The 23,891-nt window shown below is 38.8% G+C and overlaps 1 protein-coding gene and 1 non-coding gene across 5 annotated transcripts in view; both read right to left on the bottom strand.

Moving 5' to 3' along the window:
- Positions 1-23,891, bottom strand: part of MAP3K1 (mitogen-activated protein kinase kinase kinase 1) — a 76,721-nt gene that overhangs the window by 34,442 nt on the left and 18,388 nt on the right. For all 4 annotated transcript variants that reach the window (XR_012413671.1, XM_045393727.2, XM_045393728.2 and 1 more), the window contains exon 2: positions 1,577-1,727. Coding sequence is in view for 3 of the 4 variants with exons in the window: in XM_045393727.2 (XP_045249662.2) it covers positions 1,577-1,727 (151 nt within the window). In the remaining variant the exon portion in view is untranslated. The remainder of the gene's footprint in view (positions 1-1,576; positions 1,728-23,891) is intronic.
- LOC123574311 (small nucleolar RNA U13) lies at positions 1,075-1,183 on the bottom strand. The gene has a single exon (XR_006699190.2). It is a non-coding gene; the product is annotated as a small nucleolar RNA U13 (small nucleolar RNA).

Raw genomic sequence — 23,891 nt, 5'->3', positions numbered from 1 at the left:
TACGTAATAAAAAACAAATGGCTGGCTCGTTTTTAAAAAGTTGTGATTTATGCCCTACGGTATTCTCAAAAGATTTAGGCTCTGTTTGAACGCCTCCATCTAAAGGAGCTCAGAAAGCAGCACATTCAAACTTCAGATGGCTCTGTTTGTTTAAAAGTTCTTTATATTAACTGAGTAGTAATACGCCCTTTTAATGCCAACCTTCTACAAGATGTTTCAACAGCACTTTCTCTTCTCTAAGATAAATCCTTAATTTCTTCATATTTATCTTCTGGCACAAATAGCTAAAATGGTGAGGGGTTCCCACCACACCACCTCACATGAGTAATAAATGGAAGAAATGTAGAAACTTAGCTGTAAAGACAAAGACTCATGGGCCCATAGTAACTTAAAGTGCTGGTATGGAAAGGAACAATTAGATTTATTCTGTAGAATTCCATGCGTTAGAATTAGAACCAGCGGGGAAAATATTCCTGACAGACTGCAGCTCAGTAATGAGGATATCGAAAGCCGCAGGGATTATGAAGTTAAGTCAGACACGAGTCAGTACTACACATCTAAGAGAGCTTTCTGAGGCAATGGAAATGTGCTAAAACTGCACTGCCCAAAGGGTAGCCGTTGGCCACATGTGGTTACTAAGCATTTGAAATGTGGTTGGTGAGACTGAGGAACTACATTTTTACTTTTATTTACATCTAATTAATTTAAATCTAAACTTAAATAGGCATATGGGATGAATGCAGGGCAGACAATCATTAGGCAGGGGTGTACTTTAGACCCTTGTCAAAGTTTAGATAAATTTTAAGTTGCCGTATCTGTTTTAAAAGAACAAAATAAACACAAACTTGCTGATACAGGTAAGTGCTAGGATACTGTAATACTTCTTCCTTTGTAAGAATGAAGACACACATTTCATGATGGTATTCTTGTAAGAATATATATTCTTATACCTATAGCAAAGGATGGAGTATCCCTGCTTTTTAAAATCTAGGACTCTAGATTTTCTTTCATCAAACCCCATACATTTTTAATTTATCTTAATCTCCATGGGTCTATTAAACTTTTTTTTTTTCAAGTCAAATGAGGGTAACATGCTGACATGGTAACAAAGTTGGAGAAATTCACATCTTACGCATGCATGTAAAAACCCAATCATTACACTTATGAATTACTGCAATTAAATATTTTCTTTCCTAGAAGATTTCTGAAATTAAGATCCTTGGATCCTGTCTTAGAGATAAAACATCTAAAACAAACTGGAAAAATTCTTTTTAAAATTTAGAAAGTACAGTATAAAACTCCAATGAAAGGATTTTAGATACTGACATGAGAGGGTAGTCTTGGTTTAAGCATTTACCTCTCCACCAAACACAACAGTTAAGTTCCCAGAACAGTTTAAGTTGTTTAATGAGCGTAGTTTTAATTACGGTTTCTTCCAAATGACCGCAATATCAAGTAATTAAAACTACTACATTTAAAATGAAGAAGAAAAGCTTACGAGAGGATCTATTTATGCTTACTTTTCCATTTCCTCCTATGCTTTCTTCCTTACAGCTGGTAACCCATAGCCACTTACCACAGGCCCTCGCCTATTTCTCCTTTCCAACCATTCGTGCTTCCACGCTGGCATACAGGTTGCCTTCAGTTTCTCCCTGATCATTCGTTCCTCTGGACGATCGTCCATCTTGTGCAACCCTTTGAGAGTTTCTTTATTCTCCATCTCACGACTAAAATGGATGGAGAAACAAAGAAAAGGAGAAATTTATATATGAAAGATAATTTCCAAGAACAAATGGTTCTATTTTATACTTCCAATGGACATGTAATAAAAAAGCTAACTGCTAAAAACCCCAAATGACTTAAAGGTTGAAATGATTCTGAATTATATACTACTGACATATATCACGCAGACCTTTGTTCCACTGTAGTTAAAAAAATGAATCCCAAGACATTAAGCACTGTATTAACAAATATATTCACTAAGACTGCATTGTTTTCAATTCTACCACCCAAGTATATAACAAATATTTAGAAGGGTGTATTATTACGCTTTTATCCCAGGATTTCCAATACATTAAGTCAATACAGACAGAATCTGGTGGATATGCTCATTTATCTGAAATAAGCTCAATAAATATTTAATAAGTGAAGTGAAACTTAACTACATCATCTATGATCCCAAAACAATTTTTCATAGCCTACATGATTAAATTGTTATTTTCAGAGAACAGTGATTTCTGACAAGCACTTAGGGTACTCTAAAAAGAATAAAAATTATCAGTACAAACATTTGATCTTTACTCCATTAAATGGTGTGGATTTACCAGAATAAAACAATCTCTAAACTAAGAACCGTTTGAGAATTAACTCTACGAAGCCTAATAGGCAAAGCATCAAGCTCACGAAAATCACTAATTTTAAAATATACCCACATCCCCATGAGCATACACGCATACACGATATGCACAGATTTGAAAACCTGATTCATAAGCATGCAGTTAAAGCAACTGCACCTTGGGATTAGTAACAACTTTACAAATACTAAGCTAATTTCAGTAACTATTTTGAAAAGTTTATAAAGCTAGACAACAGTTTTTCTACACTGATATGAAAAGGAAATACTCAAGGAAATACCCAAGACAAGAACCTCAAGTTTACTAAAAAGACAAATTCAAACTCCTCTAGGAATTTTCCAGCTAATCACAACTATGAAGTACAATCTTCAGAGAATCAGCCAAAGAAAAAAAAGAAGAAACTACTTAAAAATAAATATTCACTAGAAAGGAAACAGTTAACTGGTCTCACTGAAGCATCAAGACTGTGAGGAAAGTAGAAGCCAAAATATTAAACACCTCTGTATCAGCGACTGGCCTAGATATTTTTAGAAATACAAAGAATACATAACATTTGGTTTGAAACTTGCAAATGGGCATTAGGACCACAGAGTAAAATATTTCCTTACAGACACACACACACACACACACACACACACACACACACAGTTATATAGAAGCAATATGAGATTTTCAAAAAGTATGAAAAAAGGAGGATTATCTCATTTACTTATACGTGCTTGGCTGCTTTTTATGCTGATTATAAAATATAAATGTTAGGGGATGTGTGGAAGAATGTAAGAGAGGGAGGGAGGAGAAGAAGGAAAGAGGAAGGGGGGATGGAGAGAAAGGAAGAAAGCAGAGAAGAAAGGAGGAGGAGGAGGAAAAGGAGGGAGAGGAAGGGAGAGAAAGGAAGGTGGGGTGAGGAACACAGGGGATAAAGTGTCTTCCAAAAAATCCATCCTGCTCAGTTGGTACTTATTCCAGGAGGCTCAGCTTTGTAGGCAACTGAATTTATGTGGTGACTGCATACCAAAAATTCACTTTCAAGTCTTTAGTATTAAAAGCACTTTCCCCCTCCAGTAACAATGTTGCAAGAGGTGGTTTGGTTCCTAGGCTAGTTCCCAAAAAATAAGCCTCATAGTGGAACCGCAGTGCATTTTTATACCAGAAACTCCTGCGCTCCTGGACCAAGGTGCTCGATCGTCTTTCCTCTGGTCCTAGCTATCTCTCTTCCCACAAATCTGTTTCAGGAGTATCTCTTCTCTGTTACGGATTTTCAGTTTCTGTTCCTGGCCCCCAGTCAAACACACAAAGGACGTTCCTTGTCTAAACAAATCTTCCTGGATGGCGTGGCCTCCTTAAAGTCTAATTTGTCTCCTTCCTTTCCATTTGTTTGAAAATACTATAATCTTTTAGACCAATTTCTTTTATTATAAATAATAGGGATAAGCATTCTAGTAGCTGAACTTTTACAAACATCTGAGATTCTTTTTTAAATTTTGTTTTACCTTATTTACGTTTAAGGGCTATGAGATTATTATTATTTTGAGATGGAGTTTAGCTCTTGTTGCCCAGACTGGAGTGCAATGGCGCAACTGGCTCACTGCAACCTACTCCTCCCAGGTTCAAGTGATTCTCCTGCCTCACCCTTCCAAGTAGCTGGTATTACAGGCATGCGCCACCACGTCCGGCTAATTTTGTGTTCTTAGTAGAGACAGGGGTTTCACCATGTTGGTCAGGCTGGTCTTGAACTCCTGAGATCAGGTGATCCACCCACCTCAGCCTCCCAAAGTGCTGGGATTACACCACGTTTGGCATAAATTATTTCTTTAGAATAAACACCCAGAAATGGAAATGCTGGGTAAAAAATGTACACAAATGAAGATTTTTGATAATATGGGCAAATAATCTTCTAAAAAACATGTCTTCCATTCTCACTTCCACCCAGGTCAAGCTGCTCTTACCTGGTCTGAATTAGCAACAGGCTCCTAACAAGGCTTCTTTAACTTTGAATCTTACCCAGATTTCACAGTGCAGCCAGGGTTACCTCCTCCATTAAAATCCTCTAGTGGCTTCCCCCAGGCTTAGACTAAAATCCAAAATCTTCAGCCCAACCTAAGTAGCCCTGCACCATGTGGTCTCACCTCAATTCCTGTCACCAGACCTGCCCGCCCCCCCCCCCCCCCCCCCCCCCGCTTCTTCACTGCCTCAATAACCCCACAATCTTTCCTACTCAGGGCTTCTGGACAGGCTGCTTTCTTTTCTGCCTACTTTTTACCTAATTTCTACCCACTCTCTAGATTTTCCTCAACTCCTCAGACTTTCCCAATTTCAATTAAGAACTCCCAGTTCCATTCTTTCACAGCACTTGTATTTTTCCTTTAACATGGTTAATGCAGTTTGCAAAATGTTCCTCTCTTATGAACTGTAAGCTCCATGAGTGAGGGGACCACGTGTTATATCCATCTATACACCTAACATCTAAACATGTCTGGCTCATAATAGGTATGAACATATATTAAGTGAATGATCACCTATTAACTCTGGCAGTCCTACAGCCTTCCTAGTTTTAAATTTTAATGACTATTCTTATTAACTTTTTTAATAATTCTGTATTTAATTAAGACTAAATTTACAATTTAGATGTTATTCAGAACAATTTTCACTGTTTCTAAGTTAATCTGCAAATATAAACCAAAGTGTTTTTCCTAGTCTCTTTGTAATAATTATATGTCATTAATTCTAAAATTTGTATTTTTTCACATTTTAATATCTGAAATCTGAATGCCTCTTGCAATCAAATGTTACTGTAATTTAACTGGCAGGTTTTTTTTTTTTCCTTCATGGTATATAGAATAATGGTACAACTTACAACCACTGGGATCTTTGAATCAATGAAATATACAGTAAATCCTATTATATTTGTCAGGAATAAATCATATCTACTCTATTTAATTTCTCTCTGAAATGGAACCAAACTCTGAAATTTTTTTTTTTACATACTTGTATTGTTTTTGTTATAATCCTAACATATAATCTTCCATTAAACCAGGCATATATAGGGTTATTTTTACCAGATGAGTGTGTATGTGTATGTATGGATGTATATGGTAGTGATTTGTCATCCAATTAATATATCACAGCCATAGCAGGAAAAAAACCTTTTTTTAACCAAAGCTAATCTAAACAGATAGCTGTAAAGTCACTGGGAGATGAGAGCCATCTCCAATTCATGTTGGTTAAACATGCATGTTTCAGGGAGTTATTTTTGCCATACATTACCAAGAAACATATCTATTTTAAATAATAGCGTATATACTTCTGACCTTAAAAAAAATAACAGATTTTTTAGCAAAACAATGTGTTTTGAGAAACTACTTTGAAGACTTAAAAATAAACAAAATTGTGGTTAGAAAAATATGAGAAACTTAAGAACTGTTACAGATCAAGCTTTATCTTCATTTCCTGTTTATTTAGGAAACATGAGGTTTCTTGGTTTTGGCTTCTAGACATTCCTAAGAATGAATTTGTGACTGACATAGAACTTCAAGAACGCTTACTCCCTGAGGTTAGGTTTCTAGTCCTAGACTCTTCCTAGACCTACAAAACTCACCAGCTAAAACTCAAGATGCTTCAGGGTCCCTTCTCAGGGAAACTGTAGTCAGTCCTCCCTTTATAATGTGGTGTCAGCCACTGTTGATTGTGCTAACTCTCTTGTAGGTCTCTCCTCTACTCTTCTATGAGGACTTTTTCTCCTAGTTCTGTGTCTAATCATCTTCATCAGTACCATAAATTAGACCTTCTTCCTGGAGCCCCTTAAATACCAACTACGGCCCTCTTCTCATAGCACAAAAAAACTTCATAAATATACTATGATATTTTGCACCCATCTCTGCAGAAGACTTTTCTTTTTCCTGCCAGGAATATCCTTTGCCATCTCAATATGGCTTCAATGAAGAATTTCCTACCACCATTCTAAGGCAGTTAGCCGCTCTCTCCCTGCATGGTAAATATTAACTATATCATAAAATTAAGTATATGTTTAAGTATCTGCTTCCTTGTCCACATTGTGAGCTCTTTCAGGATAAGTTACCTCTCATTCATTGTTCTATCACACTGCCCAGGGTCCTGGATGGGCCAAAAAAGGTACCTGACACACTGCCCCCTTCTGGGAAGCCAGAGGGTCTGCCCAGTCCTAAGGGTGGTAGCTAATGCTTAAGGTGCTTTAAACATCTGAATCCATCCCGTCGTCTATAGCTGCCTGGTCCAGGAATGTTCCTTGGTCCAATGACCTTCTATACTGAATGGTATTGTATGCCTGAGTCAGATCTCCCTTTCTGAGAGTTTGAAAGTAAAACACACAAATAGTGTCACTGCAGGAAGAGTGGCGTTTAACAGGGAAACAGAGCAAGGTAGTAAGTAGAAACACTGAGACAGAAATAAGGGAGAAGAGAAATTTAGAAGAAAGACAGGGATGAAGAAGTAACAAAAGCCAACCTAACACTTGTACCTGGGTCCCTTGATAAGCTGTTAGATGACGACAGCCACTTTTGTACCACCCTGGATAATGAATGACTAGTTCTCCAGGAGCCAAGTGTACAATGGAGGAAACTTCTTGGTGGATTCTTTAATTTGGAATGAAATAAATTTTAACCCATCTCTGTTCCCTGCAACATCAAAGAGTCTGACTAAAACATTAGTTCTACACAATGCCTGGCACACAGGGGACGTTTAATAAACACTTAAAAATAAGAATCCTGGCCGGGCGCAGTGGCTCACGCCTGTAATCCCAGCACTTTGAGAGGCCGAGGCAGACAGATCACCTGAGTTTGGGAGTTCAAGACCAGCCTGACCAACATGGAGAAACCCCATCTCTACTAAAAATACAAAATTAGCCGGGTGTGGTGGCACATGCCTGTAATACCAGCTATTCGGGAGGCTGAGGCAGGAGAATCGTTTGAACCCAGGAGGGGGACGTTGTGGTGAGCCGGGATTGCGCCATTGCACTCCAGCCTGGGCAAAAAGAGCAAAACTCCATCTCCAAAAAAATAAACAAAAATAATCCTACCAGTCTAATGTAATTTTTAAGTTATTAAATGGCTCATCTTTAGGAAGGAAATACTGTTTGTCAACAACTAGTGATAATGGAGAAATAACTGCCAGAGTGTCATCACAGAAAAATTATATTACATGCCAGACAATGGATTAGGTGCTTTACATGTATGAATTTACTGCACCCTTCCAGCAACCCTGTGAAGTCTTTTCTATCAGAGGCTTGGGGAGGCTAGGTTATGCGCAGGGTAACACAGTTTATAAGTGAAGGGCAGGGCTAGATTCAAACTCTCACAGGTTTGATTGAAGAGCCTGTGCTCTCTGCTGCTATGAGTGTTCACTGTCCAATCTGAGTTTGTTTTTACAAGAAGTCAGCACTTGTGCTGATACCTATATGATGATAATACAAAGAAGTTTTGTAAGTTTTTACAACAATGACTATTTGATTATAATAATTTAAAAAGCATATTAATTCTCTTCATTATTAGAGCATTTCATCGCAATAGAGGCAACTAAGACTCTAATGATCTTTCGTAGAAAGCCCTTCTGGAAGTCAATGAGATTCAACCTTAGTATAAATAAAGATTTCCATATCTTGATTCTCTTAGTGTCCAAGGAACTTCAAGGAACCCTAGAAAATACATTAGATTATTTGGGACAGGCACAATTCAGAGCTAACTAAAGTCTACTCATGAAGTCTTCATAGCAGAAGAAATTCACACGCTACCAAACTCATAAGCCATATTACTGAGGAAAGAGGAGAGCAACGGAGGACCCAGCTTCCGAAACAATCGTAGTCCACTGTGGAACCCTTAAAGTGTAAGGTTCCAGGTAAAGGGCAGGAGCAGGAATGACTTAACTGAGGGTAGGAGAGCATAATGAAACAGGAAGACTGATAGTTCCTTCCCACGGACAGGGCTAACAGCCACATGGGCTACTCAGTCAATTCTCCTGAGTAACTGAGGGTAGGAGAGCATAATGAAACAGGAAGACTGACGATTCCTTTCCATGGACAGGGCTAACAGCGACATGGGCTACTCAGTCAATTCTCTTGAGACACGGCTCTTACTACTCCATTTTACAGATGAGACAAAGGATACGGGAGGTTCAGTTACATGTTCAAGGTGATAAAGTCTGTATGCAAAAAACACTATGACTTACACTCAGATGAGTGACTTCACAGTCTGTGTCTTCTAAGAACAAAAGGAAAATGAATATGTACAAGTACTTTTAATCTGTTGACCTAGATTGCAAACAAAACCAAAACCAAAACCAAACCATCTTTTATCTCAATACTAAGACAATTCTATTTTCCAGTAAGACAGTTTTTCCAGAGACTATACAGTCTTTGCCAACTGTTGGCCTATTCCTTCTTCTAAGCAAGGAGGATTAAATAAACCATTGGAAGGGGGAATCTTCCATCTTTATATGATGCAACATTTATAACACAGGTAGGTTTACATAAGAAGTAACAATGTATAAAAATGGCTCACATTCTGAAAATTAGTTCCCACAAGATTTCATTCCAGGTTCTATTCAGTCAAGTTTGACCCTGAGAACTAAAGACGGCACAACTTCTATTTATTTATAACAAGAAACAGGCACTACTACTTTCATCTCCCCACAGGGTAAATATCCTCTCTTTAGCAGAACACAGGATTGATTCGTTCTTTTTAAGACAGAGAGCGTTTGGCTCTGACGCCTAGGCTGGAGTGCAGTGGCGCAGTCTTGGCTCACTGCAACCTCCACTTCCCAGCTCAAGGAATCCTCCAGCGTCAGCCTCCTGAGTAGCTGGGACCACAGGCGCGAGCCACCACACCTGGCTCATTGTTTTGTACTTTTTGTACAGATGGGGTTTCTCCATGTTGTCCAGGCTGGTCTTGAACTCCTGAGCTCAAAGCAATCCACCCGCCTTGGCCTCCCAAAGTGCTAGAATTACAGGCATGAGCTACCACACCCGGCTGAAATCAGTTTTAAAGTATGTTGAATCTGTATCAGAAATCTTTATCGGCGGAAAAACTATTTTAAGTATTGTGTGCAAACCTTCCTATTTAGGCCTTTGAGAGATATGGGCACAGAATTCACCCTCAAAAAGCTCATGTTCTGATTAACCACATCAACAGTTAAGTAATATGGAAGTCAAGTAACAAAGACAATAACACAACTAATTATAAACAATACATATAAGCAGTTTAATACCACCTTAGTGATTCTGATCGACTCATATTTATCATATATCCACATGGTCATGCACAATAAATCCATCTACCCTAAATCATGGATTAGTTTCCATTAAAACACCACTCCATTTGAGTTTTAAAATTAAAAGTATTATCCAGCACAATCATAGGATTTTGAAAACTAGAACACAGTACAGAAACATAAAATATATATAAAATTAACCAAAATTAAAATAAGACAATGTACTAATAGATAATCATATTATAAACACACAATCACTGGCTGAACTAGACAAGGAAAGGGTAACTTCTTTGAGGGCAGGGCCTTTTCCCTGTCCTGCAGCTAGGAACAAAGCACCCAGAACAACAGATGTCACAGGCTTGATAAACACTCCCTGATTCAGAGTCAGAGTCAGAGTCAGAGTAGCTGGTTATCACTTCTAATCAACAAAGATCTAAGAAGTAACACCATGCAGATGTTACACCATCATTCCTAATGGACAAACATAGTCCTTAACAACTTCTACCATAAATTAGTGCCTCTAGAGACATGCAAATAACTTCAAAGAGAAAAGGTAAAGAACTTCAATGAGGAAAGGAAGAATATTCAAAAGGTTTTATTACTTCCAAATTAGTAAATTTGTAAGAGATTGGTTTAACAATCATGAGGCAACTATAAGAAGAAGGAATTTACAAAAGGCAGAGAACTACTAGTCAGTATCAAATCATTCTTAAAAATGGCAACTCTGTATGAATTTTTTTTGCAGTCAGTTACCTTTGAAACTGTCTATGAAATAAAGTACAAGCCCAAATCTCCCTTTAGAGAAGAAAAGTGAATCAAAAAATGTGTATTAACTGTACAGTTCTCCTATACTAAATGTTCTTATATGCTCAAAATGTATGAATATAGTTAAAGCAACTGATCCTCTACTGAATACTGAATAAACCTGAAGGGATTTCCAAGTAAATTATTACTCAGACTCAGTGTGCTATAAATTTCAGACACCACTGGAACATATAAAACAATGTCTGCATAAAATACTGACAAATGTAGACCAGGGCATTATTATGAGCAGAGAATACATTATTAAGTGAAGGAAAAGATTCTCATTTGTCTTCTTACAGGAAGTACATTTTAAAAAACTCGATTCAAGATTATTTTATGATTAAAAGGCATCTTTCTTGACCACAAATAGTCACAAGAATATGACTTCTCAAATATGAATTTGAGAAAACTGCCTTGCAGGAAAAGTGTTTTTACTTTTTTTGATTGAGACCCAGTGTCACTCTGTCACCCAGGCTGGAGTGCAGTGGCAGGATCTCAGCTCACTGCAGCCTCCACCTCCCAGGTTCAAGCGATTCTGCAGCCTCAGCCTCCCTAGTAGCTGGGATTACAGACGCCCAACACCATGCCCAGCTAATTTTTGCATTTTTAGTAGAGATGGGGTTTCACCATGTTGGCCAGGTTGGTCTCAAACTCCTGACCTCAAGTGATCTGCCCACCTTGGCCTCCTGAAGTGCTGGGATTATAGGCATGAGCCACAATGCCCAGGCAAGTCTTTTTTACTTTTAAACTAACATACAAACATTATGGATGTACTTCAACAGTTTCTGAAGTCACTGACATATTTAAGGTAAAACACTAAGGCTAAACTTTCAGGTGGCCATGTCTATATATGGGTAAATATCATCAAAACACTAAGAAAAAGATAAAACGAGAAAAGGTTTTCTAAATCATCTCTTTACATCTGCCTAGTCCCAGAAAGAAAGTAAGGCAGCAGTGCAAAAGCTTGGTTATAGTGTTTCTTTGGCACACTCATGTCTCTCAGAAATGTAGCTGCAGATTCTGTTAAAAACTACCACATTCAAATTACTAATGTACCACAATAAATCAATCCAATACACATTACTGAGCACATCATCACTCAATAACAGAATTGAGATATTCTGTCCAAATTTGGAAAAAGAACAGTTCTTCCTTCTAAATGTGTTAATATATGAACAGAGAAATCAACAAATTTCTACGAGAATGAAACTAAATATGTAGACTTTGTTAAGCCATGGAAACAATCATGAGCACGACAGGTCAAGAAAATGTCAAACTGCAACAGAAGTCAAAACTTGCCAGGAGGAAATATAATCCTGACAAGTCAAATATACATCAGAATTCGGAGAGGGGGACAGTGGAGAAACAGCCATGCAGACAATCCAGAAAATGCAATGACTCTTAAAATTGGTATGGTTTTAAAATAAATCTAAAAGAGATAAGACAATTCAAGTTAGTAAGCAAGTTAACTTGGTAGTGAATGAAAATTCTAGAAGACTAGCAATTTGAGTTAGCGAATGAAAATCTTAGAAGACTATCAATTTGAGTCTGGTACAATTATTTTTTAAAGAGCAGATGAGGAGAAAAGGTAGGAGGTCAAGGAAGATATGTTTTCAAGCGAACACTCTTGGTGTATAGGCATAAAAGAAAACAAATGAGACTAGAATGAAGCCAGTATGTTGTTAGTTAGTTCTGCTGTGACCTAAGACTCAAGTTCAATGAAATCTGATGACATATCACAAATTATGAACTATAATGTGTGGGTAATATTTACATAGGCAAGTGAAAACTGTAAAAATGATCAGACCTGAACAGAAATACGAGTTTGGTGATTCTGTACGATTCATCATCTTAGAAAATATATAAAAACGTTAGCGACAGAAAAACAACATTGTTCTGCTATTTAAGACAGACAAAACAAATGAATTGTAAAGTTACTGTCTGTCTTAGGAATATTTACTACTCAGATATTGCTTTAAAACACTTCTATCACTCATCAGAGTAATCAGCTTTGTCACCGTACTTCTAAACACGAGGACTCTTTCACCCATCTTCCTGGGGGGAGGAACTCAGAACATCCATCAGGCTTCATGTAAACTATTTTCTGAGCACCCAATAGAGGGAGTTTAAGATTAATACGGTCCCATTTCCCACTTGTTCCTTTCCCACAAAAACCCACAAAAGCTTGTATTATTTTGATATTCTGTGCTAAAAATTCCACTGTTCATTCTTTCCTTTGTTGTGTCCTTGGTACTTGAGGAAGAACTTTTAGAAACCTTGGGGGAAAAATGAAACATTGAGAGTATCCTCTTCCCTAATTGTTGAACACAGATCAGTAAGAAAGAAGGATATTTTTAAAGACAAAACAAAACAGTTTTTGGCTAAACGTGTATTTCCTTTTAGGAATCCCCCCTTGCTACTTGACAAATCTAGGGCTGGGAATGTCTACAAGACAACTGATGCATAAACCAAGGGAGATGTTACACTACAGAAGCAGGCTGGAACTTCCTATGCTACTACTGTGGGGGAAGGGGGTGTTCTCAGCAAGGCAGTACATCCTGCCCTAATCTGGGGGCACTGGTACAGAATGCATGACACAGTGAAATGAAAACCTCTGTTCTTTCACCACTTGAGTTTTCATCAAAAAGATCCCAAGACAGTGTTACATGAAGGCTGCAGTGTACGTTTCTCCTATGTTTACTCGTTATCTTTGGGGAAACGTGGCAGTGCAGTTTGAGTATACTTCTAAGTGGTCAACTCAACAGGGCTAGTATATACTTACGAAAGTGGTCTGTTAGTATATGTAGATTATGGCATAATACAACTTACTATAATTCTTAGCCCACTAACAAACTTTATAGCTTCTGTATTTTAAGAAGTTTTAGATATGTAATATTTTGAGTGAATACTTTCTATTTTAAAAAAGCCCTTGTTTTTAATGCTCTGAGATGAAGAGGGGATAACCCCGAATTAGCACACAAAGCCCTCTTACAGTCTTTGCTGGGAGAAGGATTTCTTTCCAAATTCTACAGAACAGCTAGTACTATACTACTTCCTTCCAGCTGGTGGAAAGGCATGTTAACTGGGATGCTCAGAATGAGGAAGAATGACTTCCTGACAAATGCAGCTTTTCTTCTTTATGCTCTGAATGCTAGCAAACCCACTCCATTCAATGAATGCTGGCACACCTACCACAGATAAGCACTGGCCAGGCAGCAGAGAAGAAAAATTAAAAAACGAAAGATAAATAAAACAGGGTCTGTGTTCCTCCAATCATTCTGTCTCACAGAAGCAAGAAAACACAACGTCATCTCTGCTGTAATTTAACATCCCATAAATAGTTGCAAAGGTGGAGTGATCTCCATTCTTAATTTTATCTAGGAGAGTCCTGAAAAGATCCACAGAGGAGGTGATGTCCGAATAATCCTAAAGAACAGAACTGGCAGACAGAGTTGATGAAGGCCAAAAGATGTTCTAAACAGAAGACACAGCTTTGGCAAAAATAATATCCTATAATACTAAACATCTAATGATTCTGCAAATTAGGGAACACTTGATAAAAAGAAGTTAGTTGGCTTTATTTATCACAGGACAGCACAGAGCCTCTAAGACGACCTCCATGTGTCATGAATCTCCAAGGGGAAAAAGGTATGCAGCATTCCTCACATTCACTTGGCATGGAAGTCCTTTTTAGCAGAGCATCTTTGATAGTGCGATGTTCCTCGGAACTTACTCTAAAAAACCTGTACGGGCTCATCTCTACAGACCCTCTGGCTCCAGTAAGTAAATATTTCTAAGAAAAAAATTGCAGAGAAAAAACTAACATCAGGAATCTTTTTTTTTTTTTTTTTTGAGACAGAGTCTCGCTCTGCCGCCCAGGCTGGAGTGCAGTGGCCGGATCTCAGCTCACTGCAAGCTCCGCCTCCGGGGTTCACATCATTCTCCTGCCTCAGCCTCCCGAGTAGCTGGGACTACAGGCGCCCACCACCTCCCCCGGCTAGTTTTTTGTATTTTTCAGTAGAGACGGGGTTTCCCCGTGTTAGCCAGGATGGTCTTGATCTCCTGACCTCGTGATCCACCCGTCTCGGCCTCCCAAAGTGCTGGGATTACAGGCTTGAGCCACCGCGCCCGGCCACACCAGGAATCTTAATGTCTTAATACATCTTAAGCTATTACAAAATTTAGCATGTCTGTAGCGCAATTAAGGCTCCAATAATTTAAAATGAATATGGGGAGAAAATATTATTTAGACAGCCAGCGAGATGTGTAGTCTCATTGTATGAACCCACCCTAAGAGAAGGGGGCATCAGACATTCAAGCCTGGCTCAATTCAACCACTAGCAGAGGCCATAGTCTGTCACAAAGATTTGCCCCTGGTCCAGTCCACTCATTCTCTGCCAAGCTCTTAGGGCTGGGGTGAAAGCAAAAAAGCCGTGAGAAACAAAACAAAACAAATAAAAACAACCAAAAAACCTTGATAATTTCTCTTCTCTAAAGGTCTCTGTATGGTTACAAGTCAGTCCCAGAATACAAAATAAAATAAATGGGCCTGGGGAATGGTTCTCATTTCATTGCAAAGACCCTGGAGCTCTGCATAGTGGGAACATTGTGCATCTTCAGCACTCATGGTGGTGTTACTGGCAGGACTTGTGGGTGAAGCAGGTCCAAGGGGGCGAGGCCAATGTGGCTGAAGGAGGTGATGGCAATGGCCAGAAAGCAGTGCTGACCAGAGACGGCTACTGGGTCACTGGCCAAATTCAGTACATGTAAGACCCACACTGGGGACACTTCAGGAAGAATTGGTGGGTGGGAGGTGAGGAGACTGTTAAAGGTACTTATGGAGCAACAGTCACCCAAATCAATCAAATCTGGGTAGCTTCTACCAAAATGACCCCATTTTAACAGGCTGGGGTCACATGAGGAAACGCATTGCATCTACAACAAAACCAGGAAGGACTTCTTAGTCAACAGAGATCATACCACCTGAAAGATATGTTCCTAGGATTGGACAGATAAGGTAAGAAGCCATACCACATACACAAGAAGTATGGCACAGTGATCAAGGGCATGAGTTCTGGAGCGAGACTGCCTGGGTTGAGATACAAGCTCTGATACTAGCTGTGCAATCTTGGTAGAAGTGCTTCTTTTTGCCTCAATTTCCTCACTATAAAATAGGGATAATAGTATCTACCACATAAAGTGGCTATCAGGATTAAATAAATTAATATATATGTAAAGTACTTAGAAGAAAGTTAGCTTCTTAGAGTTCCTCCCAATAATTTATTGTCCTATAAAATGGGGATAACAATAATAGCTAATACTTATGATCCACCTACTATCTGCCATACCCTGTTCTAAGTCTTTTACATATAATTAATTCTTACCTCACTTTTTAAATGAATATGAAGTACTTACAATGGCACCGAGGGCACGGTAGCACACGATAAACTGAATTACTACTATTACTACTTCTACTATTAAAGCTAGCCTCTGCAGTGCCTCCTCTGTTGTAAATACTATGCTAGGTATTGTCCACACGGTGGCTTTACATCTCACCAAAGCTACAAGGTGAGACTCCTCATCTTCACTGGGCAGATAAAGAAACCTGCAGAAAGATTAAGTAGTTTGATTAACTCTCCACAGTAAGTGATAATTCTGAGTTTCAAAACCAGCTCTCTACGACTTCAAAGTCCTGTCCTCCTCCTCCTCCTCCACTATGCTGTTGTTATAACTTCTTTTAACAAGTTATTTGAAAAACAGATGACAGCAGCAAAATAAAACTATTTTTTCTGGTTTCAGAAGGTAACAATGTTGACTAGCAACATCTAGAATATGAAGACTGCTGTACAAGGCTGCTTCTGCTAGTAGGGAGGGAGGGAAGAAGGTCTAGCCAGAAAACAAAGAAGGCTTCAACTGTTTCTTTAATATTAGTTCCTTTAAAAAATACACATTCAACCACACTGCCGCAAGTACAATAAAATATTAACATTTATGAAATACAGGTGAAGGTTTTCTGGCTGTTTATTATACTATTATCTAATATATTCCCTCTGTATTTTTCTGTATGTTTGAAATATTTCCTTAAAAATAAACACGCACCACTCAACTACTACTCCACACTGTGGGAAGCTTCACGGAACTAAAGAAAATGACAGGATTCAGGGGTCTGGAAATTCATAATCAAGTCCTGATTGTGCCATTAGCCATGACATGCTCTTAAGAAATTCACAATCTTTTTGGAACTTAAGAACCTATGAAATCAGATCAGACTACAAGATGACAGCTTAGGGTCATGCAGTGTGAACATACAATTCATTTATCACCACTGCTACATCAATATTATTCCTGTCAGGCAGATAGACACCATCAGAAGATAGAAAGCTCAATAGCACAACAAATTCCTTTTAATTGTTAAATCTGGAGAGTACTTCCCAACATTTTTTTGAGTAAAATATTCTTTGTCATTCTATAATCCAGTGGCTCTGCATGTTTTCAAATGTGAAAATCCTTTCTTAAGGTATTATCACCATCTACGTGGTAGCTATGTGGATCTGCAGACTCCTTGTACTAACTCAGGCAGTATATCAGTATGGGGGACACACTGTTACGAACTTTCAGACTCCTCCAATATTCACTATCATAGCAATTCAAACTTTATTACTAAGGGAGGCAGGTATTATGTATAAGACTCTATCAAAGCTCTCAGAAAGTTCAGACAACTGTCAAGTAGAACATTCGAGAAAGTAGAGAGCACAAAGATTTTAAGATTGTTTTACATGAAAAATATTAACCCCTCTAGTTTTTTTTAAATGAATAAGCCACACATTTATCTTCCTTAAAAGGCTTAACAATTTTGACCTCAGATGATCCACCTGCCTCGGCCTCCCAAAGGGCTGGGATTACAGGTGTGAAACACCGTGCCCAGCCAACATGGCAAAACCCGTCTCTACTAAACACACAAAAATTAGCTGGACGTGGTGGTGCACGCCTGTAATCCCAGCTACTCGGGAGGCTGAGGCAGGAGAATTGCTTGAACTCAGGAGGCGGAGGTTACAGTGAGCTGAGAATGCGCCATGCACTCCAGCCTGGTGACAGAGCGAGACTCCATCTTAAACAATCAAACAAACAAAAAAAACAAAAAAACTTAACAATTTTGCATATTTAAGTGCTATAAGTCAAAAAGATGCAAAGCAGTAGCCTGAAATGAGACATGAAATGTGGCAGCTCGCAGACCAAGTTTCAGTTCCAGTTGTTCTTACGTCCCAATGTGAATTCTATTAATAACTACTTCAGGCCAGAGCTCTCTGTAGCCACACAGCTGACTTTTCTCATAATCTGGAATAATGGTATCAGATATGCTTAATCTGGGTCAAGTTACACAAGTTAGGGTTTTCTGTTTTTAAAAAGGAGAAAAGCTGGGACACAATATTAAAAATCATACTAGTTTTTTGAGTGCAAATCTGAAAACACAGTTATTGCTAAAATATTTTTGCTTTTGTATTATTAAAAGCTATAATGTTTTCAGAGAATAATTGGTATTCGGCCAATTAATACTCATTATTTGGCTAGGCGCGGTGACTCACGCCTGTAATCCCAGCACTTTAGGAGGCCGAGGCGGGCAGAATACCTCAAGTCAGGAGTTCGAGACCAGCCTGCCCAACATGCTGAAACCCTGCCTCTACTAAAAATACAAAAATTAGCCAGGCATGGTGACACGTGCCTGTAATCCCAGCTACCTGGGAGGCTGAGGCAGGAGAATCGTTTGAACTTGGGAGGCAGAGACTGCAGTGAGCCGAGATCAGGCCACTGCACTCCAACCTGGGTGACAGAGCAAGACTCCATCTCAAAGAAACAAAAAACAAAACAAAACAAAACCCTTATTTAAGTAACATGAGTAGATGTCAATGGCATGTTACACAATAAGAGAAACTTCGACTTTAAAACCAACTTTACCATAGGCCAATTGATGTAAACAAGTGGGACAGTTCCCATGGCGTATTTCTGGTCACAAAAAATATCACCAAACTTCTAGAGACCCCAAACACTTCTAACACTAAACACTGAAAAAATGTGAGCTATAACATACATTTAAGAAACATTAACAACAAGATAATTATTTACCCACTTATTCCAGTTCAGGGTCACAGGTGGCCAGAGCCTGTCCCAACAATTCAGGGTGCCAGACTTGAACTAGCCCTGGGTAGGATGTCATCCTGTTGCAGGGTGCACTAACAAACACCCACATTCTCTCAGTCTGGGTCCTTGCAGACATGCCAACGAACATAACGAGCACATCTTTGGCGTGTCAGGGGGAAACCAGAGTACTCAGAGAAAATCCACCCAGAGATGGGGGGAATTACAAACTCCATACAGACAGTAGCCTCTGCCAGAAGAGATTTTTTTTTTCCTCATCAACTTTTTACCAAAATTGTCCAAAATGTTGAACTAAATGACATTATTGAAGGATCTGCTATACTTTAAACTGGAAAAATAAAAGGCAACTAAGCATTGGTTAATAACATCTAGCGTTCAGGACACAAACTTGACATATTTGGCTTAGAAAGCATAAAATATTTTATGTGGAATAAATGCTAATACCTGATGCTATATATATATATTTTCACTTCAGGATATTAATATATCACCCCTCATGGACTATACAATTAATCTGTACACATAAGCAAGAATAAATCAATTTAGCATACAGTCCACCTCCTTTAAATATCACTCATTACTTGCATAATCCAATCGACAAGTGGAAAAAGCTGGAGATGGCTGATGTCTAGCAGTCAAGCCACAGCATCAAAAATGTGCCAATATACTAAAAATGATGACCATGTGAAATTCTCAAATGATGTCCTTTAATTCTGATACTGGTGTGTTTGCTGCTGTTCATGTTCTCAACCTTTCACTGATGAGATAATGTATTACTGTTAGGAACTACCAAAAGAGCACCATATGGATTACTCTGAAGTAGGCCTTTGGATTCGCAACTTGACCTCAGGAATCCCTCCACTGACCTATGGCCAAGTTGTGATCAAGCAATCTCTGTACTAATATTATCCCCTAGGAAAATGAAGTCTCCCCAGAAGATCTCGACCAATGTCATATGCTCTTCAATCCCCTTCAATTATTTTTTGGAATAGTTCATTTCCTCTCAGCCATTTGCTCCTAGCTCAAAACAAAACAAAACAAAAAAACCTTCTTGGCCAGTGAGTACATTAACCTGATGGTAAGGTTTTGAGACTTGCCAAGTGCTGAATCATGTTGATGCTTAGGTTTTTGTTTCTACACCTGGTTTGGGGGGCATAAACTCCCTCTAAGAATCCTAGCTACCTGAGTCAATCCACTGGAAGATGGGATCACTGGCCAGCAAATGCCACCCACTAAGAATTCAAAGTGAAACAAGATTCTTGGAATTGAATGGGAGAAAACAAAAGCTTTTCATTCAGTAGGTGGCACTCTTTCCTTATAAATGTTAACCCAGGCAACTATTAATATCAAAGATGTCATCTGCCCACTAATCATTTAAAAGAGAAGGCACATTAACTCCAACATCCTGTCCTAAATATAGTCTGAATCATTACTGTCTTCCTAAATGATGTCTTCCTCATTTCAATGAGATCCTGGAGTTGTTCATAAATATGCCAATTTCTTTTCACTATAGCAAAAGCTACAATTTCATAGAACCAAATAATTGCATTTACTTTAAACTGGCAGGTTTTGACTTATGACTTCTCCTGCTATATGCTTCAAAAGACATTCATCATAACTGTTTTCTAATTTTAATGATTTCAGATATAAATGACAATTTGAATGGAAATGGGGCAAAGAACTGTACTTGTAATACAGAAATTGTATTACTCCATTTCAAAACAAGACAGCTATTCTTCATTAGCACGCATATGAACATTCTTTTTAAAAGAACAGCTTTGACTCATCATCACTCTGATACTGGACCAAAGTTATCAACCTGAAAACTTTTAAACTGAAAAATGAAAGCAGCCTGACAGCTAATAAAAAGTGAGTTTGCCTAGCATACAGAAGCAGCAAAAAATAAAAACAAAACCCCCAGTTTATCCAGTTTTCCTTAGGAATATTTCTTGGTGTCAGTACTCTGTAGGGTCCACCTCATTACTGAAGCTCTAGGGTCCCCCTTGGAGAAACCATCCCAGGTCCTGCCTTCAGCCTCTCCGACTGGCCATGTCCCCTAAAACTCAGTGTGAAGAAATCTTCCTCAGTCCTCACTCAGCAAGGAGCACTGCTACAAAGGCCTCTTATCTGTTTCCCATTCTTGACTTTGAGGTCCTTGAGGACAGAAATGGGTCTCAAGTTTATGTCTCCTGCCCTAGCAGAAAGCTTGGCACAAGGGTGGTAATCAATAAATATGTACTGAATAAAATAATGGAGTGATCTTTTCCCCTTGGACTTTTACTTGAGAACAAGGCCTTTGTCTTACTCATCTTTCATCCAGCCGTGCTGACTCCCAAATGCCCAGTATTTGTACATAGCAGGCTGTGAGGAAGCAATGCCTTTCCAATATGAGGTTCTACACCAGAAAAATCTCCAAGATGTAAATAAGCTTCACTGAGGTCTTTGTGTATGCCAAGTATCCACTGTTAGTCCTGGGGCACTGCAGAAAGAGAAAAGAGCTCCCACACCACTCTTGGGAAAAACGACAGCTTTCAACCCCAGGAAAAGACTAAGAAACTAAGTAAAGAAGCTAAGAACCGTGAGTCTAGATTCATCTATATTTCAGTGAAAACCTAACTTAGGGCCTTATCCATGTCTATAATTTCGTTAATGGCTGTTGATTTTTCCTGTGGTTAGCAGGAATAAAATGCCTTGAAGAAAACCCTCAGAGATTCAAAGATCTTGTGGCTGGGAGGGGAGATGCAAAAGCCATGAGCTGCATCCTATTAGGGAAGCAACCTGAGAGGAAGAAAGGGAACTAGCTCAGGGGGTCAGTGAACGGGCATGTCTGGGGGGCAGTCCTGGAACTCCCGAATCCATATTCCTCAAACCTAGATTCTCCTAGCTTAAGATAGGGGGATACTGCTGGCAGGATACATTTGAAACCACAGCATAAGCATGAAAAATGGAGCATCTATTTTCTAGAGTGTCAATTTTATTCCCAGATTTCTGAAAGGAGTACCCTGTCATGGTTTTATGTTAAAGATACAAAGGTGGCTAAAATACAAAATTCAAATGGATTAAGATAAATCAAAAGACCTGAGAGGTGAATCGATTTTGTTCACTGTTTGAAGTAAGCATTACTAGGATGACAGTCTGCACGGACACTCCCGGGTCCCTTTTCTTCAGTCCTCTAAAAGAAGTGTGCTGGGTGGATGGGGCCAAAATGTTTGACAATAGGCTGAAGCAGCTGTTCTCAACAACTCTGCCATCATAATATGACAGTCACATATACAAGACAAAACTTCAATAAACTGTTTAGGGAGTGCCACACAACTAGCCATCAATAAATAGTAACAAGTCACCCCCGACCCGAAGCAGAGATAAGATAAACCACACAAATGCCAAAGTGTTAATCACATCTCTACCACTTTCCCTATCCAAGAAAGCCTACCAGTATGCAAGAGAATAAGTAATATCTATATGGGTATTTCTAAATAGGTCCGAAATTATTTCTCTAAAAACTAATCACTTTAACACTCTGACATTTCATTATTGCCAAAAAAGTACTCCTTAATTACCTTCCCAGGTGCACTGCCACACCCATGTCATCAACATCAAAATTTGACTGGCTGCTAGTCAGGTACACATACTGACCAAGTTGAAATCTGGAGATAGAGTATTTCTATGAGGTATTTAAAAGCGACTATTAGGAAGACGGCAGACAAACACAAGAGCCACTCAGAGGGCTCGGACAGAAAACAATTCTCTCAACAACCTGGGACAGAGATGGTCCTTTACAGGAACCGCTCACATCAACCTCAGTCGAGTCCACAAACCAAGTAGAAATCATGAAATGGGTTCTGAGCACACTTATAAACACATTTTTGTTAGAATGTTATCTCTCTGAGAGCAGGCATTTGTGTCTGTTTCATCACTGCCATCTTCCCAGTATCTGCATATAGCCAATTCTTCACAAAATTTGTTGAGTGAATGTTTTGTTATACTACAAGCTACAATAATTTAAACAAAGAAAACACAAACATTTCTATCTACAAATTTCCTATTTCAAAGGTAGAGCAAGCTTTTCATTACAGACTGGCTTCCTATTAACCATCAGCTGACCCCCTCCAAGCCGCCATCTCCTTGAGAAATGATGATGTTTCAGAAAAGCATGCTCACTACTTTAACCACAAATTAAACTTTTTCCTCTCTGTGCCATCTCAACTTGTAAAATTCCCCCCCTTTTTATCTTAAAACAAAAAAACCACCAAACCCTAAAATGCTTCATCTTTGCAGACATTCTGGCTTCTACTTCTCTCCCATCTCCCTCCTTCTCCAGGTTTCTCCAGAGTAGCCTATGCTTCCGCACCTCCTTTATCCCTCAGTAAAGTATGTCCCACTCCCATCACTCCACTAACGCACGTCCTTAATTATAAAATTAAGTATATCTTAATTTTATATCTTATTACTTATAAGACTTATTATCACAGTATCTAAAATTAAGTATCTTATTTTATACAAGTTATTCTCTTAAAAGCTGTATATAAATAAAATACACATAATAAAATAATTTTCAGGAGCCTGACACCATCACCCTTATTCTGGCTGGGGTGTCAACTCACATTTTAATTTAAAAGGCTTCCTTAAAGCACAACAATATTTCTCTCATCTTTTTTCTTTTTTTTTTTTTTGAGATGGAGTCTTGCTCTGTTGCCCAGGCTGGAGTGCAGTGGCATCATCTCAACTCGCTGCAACCTCCACCTCCTGGGTTCAAGTGATTATCCTGCCTCAGCCTCTTGAGTAGCTGGGACTACAGGCACCTACCACCATGCCCAGCTAATTTTTTGTATAGTACAGGCAGGGTTTCAGCATGTTGGCCAGGCTGGTCTCGAACTCCTGACCTTGTGATCTGCCCAAAAGCAAATTAATAGGCAGTATTCACCAAGCTGTCCTCATATTCAGCATACACACAGAATCCTGTCAAATCCAGGTAGAACCTCAACTACCCTTTCAGCTTCCTTCAAGAGTTTCTTATGAAATTAGCTACAAGTAATCAATAACTAGCTAGAGAACACAAAAATTAAACTCTCTTTTTATCTTCCCTGGCTCCAGCATTTACACCTGGGGCTTACTCAGTTCCCAGCACAGTATGCACACATAGGAAAGTATGTCAATAAACACGTATCAAGCTGAAGTGACAGTGTTTAAGTTTCCATCCATAAGCAGTTCACATAAAAAACTTACGGGCCAGCAAACTATTATTATTGAAGAAAAAATAATGGCATGTCAGAGACACAGTTAAGGATAAAGATATTTATTTTGCCTCGAAGGAGATTTCAGTTTTACCTGAGTGACCTTTCT

This window comes from Macaca fascicularis, chromosome 6, assembly GCF_037993035.2.
Source record: "Macaca fascicularis isolate 582-1 chromosome 6, T2T-MFA8v1.1".
Taxonomy (NCBI): Eukaryota; Metazoa; Chordata; class Mammalia; order Primates; family Cercopithecidae; genus Macaca; species Macaca fascicularis.
The sequence above is the reverse complement of the archived record's forward strand: the minus strand, read 5'-3'. Positions and strand labels throughout refer to the sequence as shown.